At 39.8% G+C, this 14,059-nt stretch overlaps 1 protein-coding gene across 3 annotated transcripts in view; it reads left to right on the top strand.

Moving 5' to 3' along the window:
• Nucleotides 1-14,059, top strand: part of celsr3 (cadherin, EGF LAG seven-pass G-type receptor 3) — a 119,958-nt gene that overhangs the window by 15,778 nt on the left and 90,121 nt on the right. For all 3 annotated transcript variants that reach the window (XM_085259583.1, XM_085259584.1, XM_085259582.1), the window contains exon 2: nucleotides 12,270-12,613. In XM_085259583.1, the coding sequence (XP_085115709.1) occupies nucleotides 12,270-12,613 (344 nt within the window). The remainder of the gene's footprint in view (nucleotides 1-12,269; nucleotides 12,614-14,059) is intronic.

Below are 14,059 nucleotides of genomic sequence, written 5' to 3'. Positions count from 1 at the left end.
ACCTTTGAGGCATGAAGGAGCCAAGTACTGAATGGCAAGAGGAATCATAAGATTTCATAAACAGCAGGGCTTTTTTATGACCTATTTATGCTCATCTGGGGCTAAAGGAGGATGAGAAAGCACAAACTGGAACATGCTAGAATTTCGGTGCTATGTTTAGCGTTGACTCATCAATAAATCATTACCGCATTAGGTTTACGACTCTAACAGGATTATTGTAAACAAACAAGATCACTGCAAGGGGAGAAGCTGGACAGTAACCCAGCCTCTCGAGATGCAGAGTTGGATTTAAAAAGGATGTAGCAGGCTGTTTGGTACCACCTTTGGGACAGCTCGGGATTGCTGTCACTTTTTATAGTGGGGGAAATAATTAGTTGATCTCCTGGTGAATCTGTAAGTTTGCAGTCTCTTATTTTTATGCTCATTTCATTTTAATGGAGAGGGACCAAATAGTTAACATTACACAAAAGTTATGAATTGATTTGGATGTCATTGACTAAAATAAGCATTTGATCTCCAAGCCAAACATGACTTAGCACTTGGTGGAGAAACCCTTGCTAGTGAGCACAGTGGTAAGATATTTGTTTGTAGTTGCTCATCAGATTTGTGCACATCTTAGGAGGGATTTTGGTCCACTCCTCTTTACAGAAAGCTCTGATTCCTTCAGGTTTCTTTGCTGCCAGCCGTCAACTTTAAGTCTGTATAGACACTCCTCTGGCTGTATGTTTTAAGTCATTGTCATGCTGAGAGACCCATCTGCAACACTTCAGTGTTCTGCATGAGGAAAGGAGGTTCCTGTCCAACATTTTATGTTAAACTGGCCCCTCAATTTATGCTGTACCTTCAGCATAATGTTTTCACCTCCATGCTTGACTGTTGGGATGGCGTTCTGTAGGAAATACGCAGAATTTGTCTTCCCCCAAACACAAGAGCTCATCTGTGCCAGAATTCTGACTGGGTTGTAGGGGATCAAATACATATTTCACTCAATGACTCAATTAATTTATAACTTTTATATAATGTGTTTTCTCTGGATTTTTGGATGATATTCTGTCTAGAGACTGTTCATTTCTTTGGATGTGAGCAAACTAAAAAATTTGTTGCAGTGGGGGATCAAATAATTTTCCCCCCACTGCACATGAACTGAACTGAAATATACTTATGATGGCGTTTCAAATTTGACCTCATACGAACACGTTTGTTATTAATTGGTACTCGGGTGATCAGCTTTGATCACATGGTGCTCCGTAATTGTATCCCTGAATTATTAGCGAAGGAATTGTGAATCACAAGGATATGACACATAATGCTGATCTTGTAAACAGGGTTTTAATTGGTAGTTAGTTGTCACTGCGTTCTCTAATTCTTTGGGCATGTTCAGGTTGGCTGCGTTTTGGGTTGGCTCTAATTATCCCTGCATTAATTTGGATTTGGTCCGGGTATATGTCACACCAACCCACAGAGATTTATTTGGCATGGATTGTCTTCCATGCCATAATTTAGGATTACATTTTGACTGTATAATTTACGCTTTTCTGTTTTCAGCTTTTCTCTTCTGATTGACGCTGCAGTAACGAGAAAAGACATGACACATGGTGCAATTGGACTAATAAATAGACACAGACACATTTGATTTTTTTTCTTAATTTGATTTCAATCTTACCATATGGAACTTGTCTTTAATGTATTTCTCATACATATTTATTCCATTATCTACTAGAAAATTGTGTTATGTAATGCTTATATGTGTATTTTTGTGGCCCATATTGAATCATAACAAATCTCTGAAATAGAATTTGAAAAGATGAAGTTATACATATAAATTTGGTTTAATTCAGAACAGATGTCCATAACTTGGGGGTTTATTATTGCATGCAACTAACCCTTATGCTAACTAGGTAAGTACCTACACCTGGAGCATTTTTCATTTGCATTTTGCTCCTATCTGTTTCTCCATCTGGAGGTGGGGGTGGATGTTGACTTGCAGAATTATTTGGAAAAAACTGCACAAAAAAGCCAGCAAAAAGCGCTGATATGAACACTACATGATGTTGAAGTTGAAGCAATCACAGGGTCTTCTACTGAGAGCATAGTTTCCACTACCTTTTCTCTTTTCGTTAAAAGCCGAGTACCAGTAATTATAATTTAAAGCATTAGTGAGCATTCTCTCTACATGTGTTTCAGTGATTGGCGTACATAAGTAAGCGTCACAGTTGTCCTTATTGCTGCCCCTACTGTGCTGAGTGGACCATTACTGCTGCACTATTACACCGCCCCACAGGAGCAATTGTTTGGAAAATTTAAATTTGGGATCTTCTCAGCTGACAGACGGTCCTAACAGTGATAAGAGCAATGAAAAGCTCCAACAGACACACCCAACCTCAGGAGCTGACTTTAATAGGACAGCAACTGTGCAGCCATAATGCTACGTTCCAAAAACAGCAAATTATTTAACATAAAAGCTGCACCGGGCAGTACCCACAAAGCTCTTTTTTACACCCTTCACTTATTCCCACTCAAACATAACCTTTCTGTTTGTTGCACATCTGCGAGAAAGAGCTGAAAAAGATGTGGGATAAATCTGCAGGATGGAGGACGATGGCTGCTGCTACAAACAGCTGCTAACCAATGTCCCGTCTGCATGTCACCGAGGTCACTGCGGATTTCTTTATAAGTACAATAAGCATGAGGGGATGTGCAAATGTGATATGGGCTAAAAAGCGAGACGTGCATGTGTATCTGGTTGAATGTAAAGGATTAGAGCTTCTGTTGTTAAAGGGCGGTTTAACCCATCATGCTGCTGATGGTGCTGCGTGAGCTCGTGTGTTTGTGCGTGTTTTTTTTCAAGCTGTGTTCCACTTTACACTGAAAATAATGAGTGCCCAGACCTCAGGGGCGGAAAGGCTTTAACAAAGAAACAGAGTGCAGAAATCAGCTGTCAAGCCAACGCCTGCGTGCATGTGATTGGTAATGATGCATACATCCTGTTTTTCACGCCTGTATTATTTTATCAGCATTAATATACGGACTCCCTCTCTATTTACTGTTTTATTTGTGTGCGAGCGCCACTTTGCCCGTCTGTACTCTCGCGCGCGCCCTGGGAGGCGAGTCATTACATTTAGGTGACTGTGCTTCAGATGTTCTTTCCCGCGCTCTGGTAGCAACTTCAGAGAATTTATGTGTGTTCGAAAAGGGCACCATTTGTTCAGCAGCTACCGCGCCTATTTATTTTCCTGACCTGAGGGCATCTTACGCAGCTTAAAAAGTCCACACAATTTTTTTGTTACTTAGCGTTTCGAAATTTCAGTCTGCCCTTGTATTTTGTTAAGGCTTTCTGAGGAGGGTGAACGTGGAGGAGAGAGAGGAAAAAAGGGCAAACAGAGGGATGTGACAACACAGTGTGAAATGGGATTTAAACCCTTGTGGTTGTGAATACATGGGCTGTGAAGTAATGGGCTGAAGGCACCATGACAGCATTTAGCGTTTCGGAGATGTGGCATATGGCTTTTGTTCAGTGGAAATCCAATTTGAGTGTTTTGGGTGTTGCATGGTTGCTGTAATATATCTCCCCTTTTGGGGTTTTTCTTTTAATCTCAACTCCATTTACAGTATTGGGAGTGCATACAGTTTGAGCCAGACACTTAACAATGGCAGTGCTAATGCCATGTGTGAATGAATTAACCGTGTGCGGATTTGAACGACTAACCTTGCCAGTGTCAGTGTTTGCACACATAGCCACAATGAAAATAAAGAGAAAAATTTATTTATGTCTGCATATACGTATGCCACAATCCTCCATTCAAATGCCGCCTTTTAAAATGAATATTGAGTGTCCATCTGTAAGACATTAACTTAAGTCACTATATGCTTATGTAACTTAATGGGTGTTTTCTCCATCAGCGGCAATGCGACGATTCTGAATGCAAGAGACATGAATCATATAGTCTAAATACAAAAGAACAGTTTACTTTTACAGCACGTTCAAGTTCTTTAAGACACGTGGTCTAATATCCAGTGACTAAAAGCATCAACAAAATAAATATTACACTACAGTACTGTGCAAAGGTCTCAAGCTGCCCCTCACTTTTTTAATATATGGGTATCAGATGCAGTGACTTATTGAAATGTGCATGAAAGTCAGAACTCTTCTTTGGATGTTTCTGCCTTTTGTTCTGTTTTCTGTCAAGATGATCAGACACCGCTTTAATAATGTTGAGGTCCAAGCTCTTGGAGACCAATCCATGACTGATAGAGTTCTTTTGTGTGTTTTGGTATTCTTTTACTGTGTTTGGGATCATTGTCATTATGAAAAATGAAGCTGTTTTCGGTCAAACACTTTCCCATTATATTGCATTTGGATAAAAACCCGACGATACCTTTCTGTTTTAATTATTCCATCAATTTTGACAAGATCTCCAACACCACTGGCTGAAATGCATCAGCAAACCATGAGAGATCATCCACTGTATTTTACACATGCCTGTAGACACTCAGTGTTGCATCACTCTCTTGTCTTCCGTGCGTATTGGCAACAATTTAAACCAAATTCATCACTCTATAAGACCCGTATGTGGTTAGTCTTGTCTGATTTGGCATACCTCAGCTTCTTGATTGACAATCTTCCACTGAGATCATTTGATGAGGCTTCAGTGAACGGTAAAAGGATCACCAGAAGGGCCAGATGCTCAGGTCCTGGAGCTCTCAGGTGCTGCGTCACATGTTTGCTGGATTCCTCAAATTTTTTGAGGACACACTGCACAACAAGATATGCCAAAGTTTTTTAGCCAATAGATCTTTGGGGATCACCTTGTTGGTGCAAAAATGTTCTACCTGTCAAACATCGTTTGCAGTTTCGGTCAAAGAAATTAGATCAAATTATGTTCTCATTTCAAACAAAAGCAGCTGAAGAAAACTTTGAAAAACCTCCAGCAAGCCTGTAGAACTACAGTATTGCTCAAGACCATGTTAAAAAATTACCAGACTTTTGCACAGTGCCCTGTCTCCACATACTAACTCAGTGCAGTCTGTTATACATACTTATATATGCACGATCTGATATTGTCGTGTTGGTGTTGTTCCCAGATCAACATAGTAAATGTTGTTCCAGGATCAACATTGCAAGTGACCAATCAGAATGTTGTGACGTCATACTTTTGCGACTTCGGGAAAAACCGCCGTAAAACAAAAAACTGTACTTAAGCTGCGAGAAACCGCCTCTGTCCGCCGATCAACGGACCCTGACCCTAACCCTTTAATAAACGCTAAGCAGAATTGATATTGTCCTTGCAACATTGGAATTTCATAAATGCATGAATGGCTTGGCGCGCCAAAGAATAACGTCACAACAATGTGATTGGTCATTTGCAATGTTGATCCTGGAACAACATAGTAAATGTTTTTCCAGGAACAACACCAACACGACGATATCAGATCATCCCTTATGCCACATACTTATATAAACTATAATATTCCCATTTCTTCACTTTTATATTTTATATTCCCATCGACTTCCACAGGATCACCAAGGCAGCCCTCCAAAACACTTAACGTCCCACTATAAAACTACAAAAGTATGTCACTGATATTTCCATTTGCTTTTCAAAACACCTGCGCGTTTTGTGATCTTTTTTTTTTAAAAAATAATGAAGTCCATCCGAGCAGTATCTCCAAACTTTTGGTGATGTGACTGTCCTCTTCAAGGAAAATGCCTGGGCTCTGCTTTGTTGCCTATCCTTCTTCCAAGTATGGCAGCTTTTGAAAATGCTTCTAGGACTGTTTTTTAACTTCAGCTGTGGGTTTCAATTGTACGCTACTTTGCAGACTATTTCCGTCCGGATTTCCAGGAAGCGAGCTTAGGATGCTCTGACATTCAAGATCCTTTGAGTGTGCTATTAGTCAGGCTACCTGGTGCAGTGAGATAGCACTGAACCCCTTCAACCCTTTGAAACGCTGGGGACCCACAAAGCATCTTAGAACCAGAGCACCGATCGGAGACCAGCCTCTCTTTCATGGTGTGTTCATGTTCAGGAATCCATGGGACCACACTGATGATTTCTGATCAGTGTGTTTATTCTTAGAGCCTTTATGCACGCCATCCCCAAACTCTCCACCCTCTTTGAAGTGCAGACACACGAAAGGGGAAAACGTTGGCTCAAAGCCCAAAGGAGCCATGAGAGCTTGCAAACACATCTCCAAGTTGTTATTTACAAAATGCTTTGTTTTCCCATGGTCCGAAAGATGCCAAAATAACCCTCCATTTGTGGCGTTTTCAGTTTGGAGACTATAAATGTTTCATTGTTTCTATGTGAGCTAAAGTGCTGTGGCGTGAAGACATGGTGATGCATTAGTTATGACTTCCTGGCTTACAGGGGAAGATTACCTTTACTCTCTCACCAACAAATCCTGCTCCGTAACCAAGTGGAAGACACAAAGAGGATCAGTTCAAAATTACACATCAGGGTCGCAGAGTTATGATGCCTGACGTCTTAGAGTTGTGGGAGGAATTTAAAGGACAGTAAGTCACTTGTGGTCAGGTTTGATAAACTGTTACTTTCACACAGCGGGTTGTGTCTGTTTACACTTTCTTTCTATCTTAAATTGAACTCAACATCAATAGATTCCTTTAGTTGTAGAAGTCAGACTTGAGGTGAAGTCAAGAATTCAGACGTGGCAGAAATATTCTTTGACTCAAGACTCATTTGACTCAAACAGCCCAGATTTCTCACTCATTTATTAGTTGCAACTTTTAGCCAAACTCGAGTTAGGATGCCAGGTCACGTACCTGTATAGAGCTGACCTTACAGAAGGAGGTGATTAGTGAAACGACCCGGTCTGTCAGCACACGGGCACGGTTTGCTGTCGTAATTGGTCATAACAGTTGTGCATGCTGAATTGCTGCTCTTTTCAAGCTCAGTATGTCTGTGTAGAGCGATGCGTGAAGAGCCTCGTGCTAAGTGCATGCTACTCAGATTATTTAAAGTAACGAGAAGAGCCAAATGAAGATGTTTTCTGTGTACATTTATGTGTGTCTGCCAGGTTTAGCGCACTGCATTGTCTGCTGGGGGGTTGATGCTAAAACCTTCAAGACAAACAGGCAGTGGTACTATTGACTGTTTCATTTGAGACTGTTAAATGATTTGTTCAGTTGTCAGATGTTCCTGTTTGAATGCCACTGTTGTCCCCAGTGGGCCAATGAAGGAGGTTCCTCGGAGGCAGTGAAAATATTCAGCGTGTCTGGCAGATGAAATTGTTTTGTTTTTTCCTGTCAGAAAACATTTGAGAATACAGTTTGCAGGAGGCTAACACGATATGACTATTAAACACATAGCAGTATGAAAAAAAAAATCAAACAAATCAATCGAGACTTCTGTCAAGTCTTTGTGGTGCAATCTCACAGGTTCCCCATCAATATGATCAATAATAAAAGGGCATGAAGCAGCTGTGGAAAAAAGGTCAAATAATCAGATGAACGGTCACATGTATTCTCCTTTTTTGTTCAAATTAGACATCTGTTTTGTAGAGAATGTTTGTACATTTGTTTTACTTTTGCCTCTGCCTTTTTATTACCTGTGCCAGGAAGTTGTGTTTTTCATAGCATATGCATTTGCGTGTGCATGTCATCATTTCATGTCTTTGAACGCGTGATCTCGAGAAGTTTTAAATGAATTCTGTTTAAACTTCATAAGGTTGTAGAGTGGGGTCATCTTAACAATCCGTTAAAATTTGGTTTACACCAAAGTCTTCAGGGTCAACGTGATTGATGATTTATTGGTCGAAAATGGACCAAAACCCATTTAACCTAGAAACTATGATTCTTACAAGTGTGATGTGTATTGTCTACATATACAAAGTACCATATAAGGATTTAAAATATGATGTCACATTTGACCTCTGACCACTCCTTCAAGGTCAGTAGATTAATCTGATGTTTCTCACTGCCATCGTTTGTACTGACAACATATAGGAATATAGGGAATGATAAATGGGGATTTTAAACATAATGTTACTTGGTGTTTATTACTATTTTAACATTTAAAAAGATAATACTAAACAATGAAATGAATGCTACTCAAAAAACTGTACTTAAAATTCTGTCAATAGGCTTTAACAGAAAAAATAAAAGTCTGCATTTCCAAATGGATTTTTTTCACTTCAAACTTCTTAAAATATGTCGAAAAACCCCCCACAATGCTATTCCACTCCTTGGTTGAGGATTGTGCTCTTGGAGTGCTTCTTGTTAACAAAAGTTTTTGGGGAAAGAGAAAAATCTGCCACGTCCTCACTTCCTGAAAGAGCAGTTTGAGTTTTAAGGTGATAATTTATAGCTGCTTTTTCTCATAGAATTAGATTGATAGGAATCTTGGGTTCACGGTGTAGTTTACAGATTTTGCAGTTGTTTTTTAACCTAATTAGTAAGGGTTGGAAAAGCTGGAGTAGACATTGTTTAAACTTTGAACAGAATTCCGGGCCAGATTAGAATCCAGACACGACAGTCGAATCTGTTTTTCCTCATCTCGCTCTCAACAACACTCACATTTTTATCTACTGGATACAAGACATCACTGAAAGCCCGTTCTCCGTGTTTGAGCAAGAGAGGCTTAAAGTTCATTACTTCATGTCACAGATGTCAAAGTTGGCTGTTGGACCAGGATTGGCTTCTAAACTAGTTGTAATGACACAAATCCTGCCCAAAGGTACATGGTTTAAAATCAGACTTTATAAGAGCCTGGATTAATTTAAAAAGGGGCTCCTGATGTCAGATGCTCAACATACATCATGCTGAACAGCAATAGGGTGTGTGTGTGTGAGTGAGTGTGTGTGTGTGTGTCTATGTAAAAGAGGGTACTACTCGAGCAGATTATCCTGGGTCTTTTCATAGATCCCTGTCTCATTTCAATGACAATGGGAGATCAGTGTCAATTAGTGCCGTGTCTTTGCATTGTGATCCGGAGAGGCGATAATAAAGCTGGGTTTTAGCCTAGGAAGACGAAGTGACATTTAATTATTTCACCTAATGTGTCCTGTATGTGCTGTACTCTATGACCGTATCAGTTTGATCCAAATGTGTTTCTTTGTGCGCATTATTTCCTCCTTATGTTCTATTAAAATGTCCCCTACAGATTGTTTGCTAGGTTTGCTCCTCCGTCCCCTTCACAGAACCACTCTTCCCTCTGGCTGCTCATTTGTTATGATGGCCTCTGGATTTGAGTGTGTGTATGCGTGCATATGTGTGTGTGTCTGTGTGTGTGTTAGAGGTCAGTGGGGAGTGAGGCTCCTCATAATCCGGTAATCAAACCAGCTGCCACCAGACCCAACCCCCAGCCTCCATACATCCGTCTTTCCATTCTCTCTCGCTCTCGCTGTATGTCCTCCTACATTTATCCCGTTCTTCTGACAGTTTTACGTTCTGCGTTTTTCTTCCTTTTGATGTCTTTTTTTTACACGTTAGAGAATCGCCAAATAACCATACATAAATCAAAAATCTAAATAAAAGAATTAGATTTTTTCCCTTTTTAAAACTTAAATAAATTCAATTAATAACATCCTGAAATATTTTTACTAAAGCATTAACAAAGATAAAGATTTGTGTTTATTTATAGTAGCGTAAACAAATTAAGCCATAATCTCTCGTTTTATTAATCCCTGGTTAAAAGCTCTCTCTCTGCCCCTTTTTTCCATTTCAGTTTTCAGTTTTTAATAAACCTTCTTCGCGCTCCTTCACCCTCCACCGCCTCTCTGTCCTCCTGCTCATGTCCATGTCACATCTTCCCTCTGTCTCTGTTCACCCCTCACCCTCCACCCATAACGCTCCTTTTTCTCCCTTTCTTTATTTCATTCTTTCCTGTCATTTTTTCCCGTGTATTGCTTTCTTATGCTGTGTTTGTCTGCATTTGTGTCCCTTTATGGCTTATTTGCCAGTTTGTTGGACCAAATTGCTTTACAGCATACAACACTGCCCAGCAGTACATCCAGTATAGATTAAACACACTTCGTGTCTGTGAATAAAATAGGTGTTTGTGAGGGCTGTGACCTGCTGCGCTTCCAATGAGCTCATTTTGTGGACTCCCAGCGAAAGGAGTGCCCTGTCGAATCTGTAAGTAAAGCTGCGTGTGGGAAGATGGAAACCCAACGCTTCCCTACATGAGAACGCTCAGTTTGCGCGCCACCTTCTGTGTGACTCACAAATAGATGTAGATTTCAGAGGATCACTTTTCTATTACTTAACTGTAACACATGATAATGAATTGCATCATCCTTTCTAGAGACTAAAGTGGACCTCAGAGGATTCAGCACTTTTATGCTGCAAATCTCCTATCACCACATCTTATGCCTGACATGTAGGTTCACAGATGATGACTACATTCACACATACAGCAATACAGAGTGTCTACAGCCATGCTGTTTGATCTTCGGGGCTGTAGTGGAAGTAAGAAGAGCGAAAAAGGAGCACTAAAATACTTTGTGTCATGCTGTCTCCACAGGATTAAGCAAGTGTCAGTGAAAGCTAATGCAAAAAAATAAAGAGTTTATGTGGAGCTGCTGCCCATGTTCATACTCAGACTCATACGTATACAACATATACCTTCATTGTATCAGATTTTTCTTATTTGATGTTATGAATTTGCTTAAGCTTAGAAAGATTAGTGGTGCTGGTTCAATATTAAAGGCAACATTAATTATTAGACAAAAAAAACCTTTGCTAAGACCAGCTAAACCAAGGATTTTAATACTCTAAAAAACACAGTGTGAGGCTTCTGTGCTTTGTATTTCTAACCAGTAGCACCACCATAAGTCAGTCATATTTTACCATTCCCAGTACATGTAATCCAGTTGTTTCCTCCAGTGCTTACCTAGACATTCAAGCAGACCACAAATCACCTAATAACAGCTGATCTGACTGCCAGGCCAGCCTATATCAGCGGTACTTCCTGTTTTTCCATGGGGCTCACTAATTTAAGTTGCTTAAGCTTCCCTGCAGTCGCTGTTGCCTCTGCTACTCGCTCCAGCTCCTTTAATGCTATAACTGACTTAATCAGTGTCATATCGGTTGTCACACATGCCTGCCTTTTTGTTTTTCCCCTGGGGTCCTCATGCTGCTGCCCTCACCTTTCCATCTTTGCATATTTATTTGTTGAAATTTTGTTATGGATAAAAAAAAAAAAAAATTTATTACAATAACTTAGGTGGTGTCAAAGCAGACTGCTATATTCAGGCTCCATAAACTCATTTTCTTGTAACTAGACAATCATATATAATACTATTATAATACTGTATAATATGTCCTACAGTAGTAATTTATCTGTTAGATATCTGTGTGAGAAACTTTCAGTGAACCGCAAATGTAAAAGAAAGGGTAAATAATGTAATTATCTCATAGTAAGACTTCAATTTTTAATTTTTTTTAGGTTAAATGTCATTAAAATATTAGAAATTTGGTTAATTTTAATTAAATTGTAAATATGTAAAGAAAAAGATACAGTTAAACATTAACTGTAAACGATATTATAAAGAGTTGTATCTAAAAAATTCAATGAATCCAGTGGATCAGATAATGTTCCTGCTTAGACATTAAGATATCAAAGCTTCCTCCTTCTTATATGAGTTCTAATGTCACAATTCCAATATATTTTAAGGCAAATAAGGATTATTTATGTTTTTGCATGAGCTGTTTTTGCTTCCCTCAGACCGTACTGTCATACAGCTAGAATATTTTATATATTTTATATGTTGTCAAATCTACTTCTAGTGACCAGCACCTCATGGTAACCTTTGGTGTGAATGGATTGTAAACACCACTTTTGTTACATGAATATAAAACTAAAATGTTCGTCCACCAACTCCACCTTTTATCAAGATCAGCCAGTGAGCTTCAGTCCCAGTCCAGTGATAGAAAACGTAGTTTCTGTGGTATCATCGACACAGAAGCACTGGTAGTTTCAGTTACCTGTGACTTTCTCTCCCACTCTTAATCAATTTAAGTAACATAAAATTACATTAATTACATTACGTTAACACGGTTGTGACTACTTCCTGTTTTATCTTTGCATTGGTGAATATCTCTGCTCTTCTGTCATCTCTGTCATTCCTCACCTCTTCCTTTGAAGCTTCCTCTCAAAGTTTCTTCTTTCACTCTGCGCCCCGTCCACATCCTGGTCACTGACTGTGCCACTCTGACTTTCTCGCTTTCTCTTTCCTTATAACCTGCATAAGTTCCTCTTCTATTCGTTCACCTAACTGGCTGCCCTCTGCTATCTTCTTCAACTCTTCAGATGGCGTCCACAGCATTTCGGCTCAGTGTGTTCTCCGCGTCCTCATTATCACAGAGGACATGTTGGGCAGCAGTGTCACTGTCCGCCTTCAGAACATGTCCCAGGAGCACTTCCTGTCACCACTGCTGGGAACCTTCTTGGAAGGTGTGTCCGCTGTTCTCTCAGTTCCTGTCGAGGATGTTTTCATCTTCAACATTCAGCCGGATCTGGATGCGGCACCCGGAGGAATCCTGAATGTCAGCTTCTCTGCCGCGTTGCCGGGCGGACATTTCTTTCCCTCTGAGGCCCTGGAGGAGCAGCTGTACCTGAACAGGCCGAGGCTGACGTCACTGACACAGATGGAGGTTAGTCCATGTGCAAAAAGACACACACAGAGGAATCACACCTCTGAGTGTCTGACTTTAACTCCTTCATCACATCACAAAGGCAAAAATGTTGGCAAGCATATAAATACCATTTAACTCTCTCATATGGTGTTTCTCTGGTTCAAAGCATGGTCTTTTTGCTGTATTGAAAACAAGAATATTCTTTGAGATTAATGAATGTACCTTTAATAAGCGCCTTTAAAAATAGCCTTACACTCTTTCAGGCTGCACATGCACTGCATGAAATTATAGGAAGCTAGTTAATAAATATTAATCATTTATGAGGTATAACATTTAATATTTCTTGAAATTATTTATTTTAAAATGTATTGACTTATTAATTCACTTTATTAAAAAGAATGACAGTAAGCCTATGTAACAGAGAAATATTCATTAGCTACACCTGTTTAACTGCACATTAATGGAAATATTGATTCAGCCAAACACATGGCAGCAACTTAATGAATTTACGCATGCAGACATGGTGAACCCGACCTGTCAAAGTTCAAATCAAGCGTCTGAATGAGAAAGAAAGAAAGAAAGAAGATTTTAGTGACTTTTGAATGTGGCATTGTTGTTTGTGCCAAATAGGCTGTGTTTTACACTCTGATCTCCTGGGATTTTCCTACACTAGAGTTTATAAAGAATGGTCTGAAAAAGAGAAAATTTCTAGTGAGTGCCATTTGTGTGGGTGAAAAATGCCTTGTTGATGTCACCGCTCACAAGACAACAGGGCAACTGTCAACTCAAATAATCACTTGTTGAAACCAAGGTATACAGAAGAGCATCTCATCAAACCTTGAAGCAGATGGGCTACAGCAGCAGAATAACACCCTGGGTGCTACTCCTCTCAGCTAAGAGCAAGAAATTGAGGCTATAGTTTACATGGGCTCACCAAAAGTGGGCATTAGAAGACTGAAAAAATTGTTGTCTGGTCTGACGAGTCCCAATTTCTGTTGAAATATTTGATGTAAAGATAATCAAAACGTGTTTTCATCCTGCCTTTCATCAGGGGTTCAGGCTGCTGGTGATAGTATTTTTTTTCCTTGGCACACTCTGTACCAACCCAGCATCATTTAAAGGCCTCGTCTGAGGCTTACTGACCATATCCATCCCTTTATGACCACGGTGTGCTCTTCCTCTGATGGCTGTTTCTAGCAAGATAATGTTGATTGTCACAAAGCTCACATCATCTCAAACTGGTTTCTTGAACACGACAGTGAGTTCACTGAACTCAAATAGCCTCCACATTCACTTCATGGATGTGCAGCTGGCATTGCTGCAGGAACTGTGTGATGCTGTCATGTCAATACGGAGCAATATCTCTGAGGAATGTTTCCAGCACTTTGTTGAATCAATGCAATGAAGAAGACAGCTCTGATGGCAAAAAGTACTAGCAATGTGTAACTAATAAAGTGGCCTGTG

This window comes from Mchenga conophoros, linkage group LG20 (assembly GCF_057382185.1).
Source record: "Mchenga conophoros isolate Kocher_MC1m ecotype Shallow Benthic linkage group LG20, M_conophoros_male_GT1.1, whole genome shotgun sequence".
Classification (NCBI taxonomy): Eukaryota; Metazoa; Chordata; class Actinopteri; order Cichliformes; family Cichlidae; genus Mchenga; species Mchenga conophoros.
This window is presented reverse-complemented; position numbering and strand designations above follow the sequence as displayed.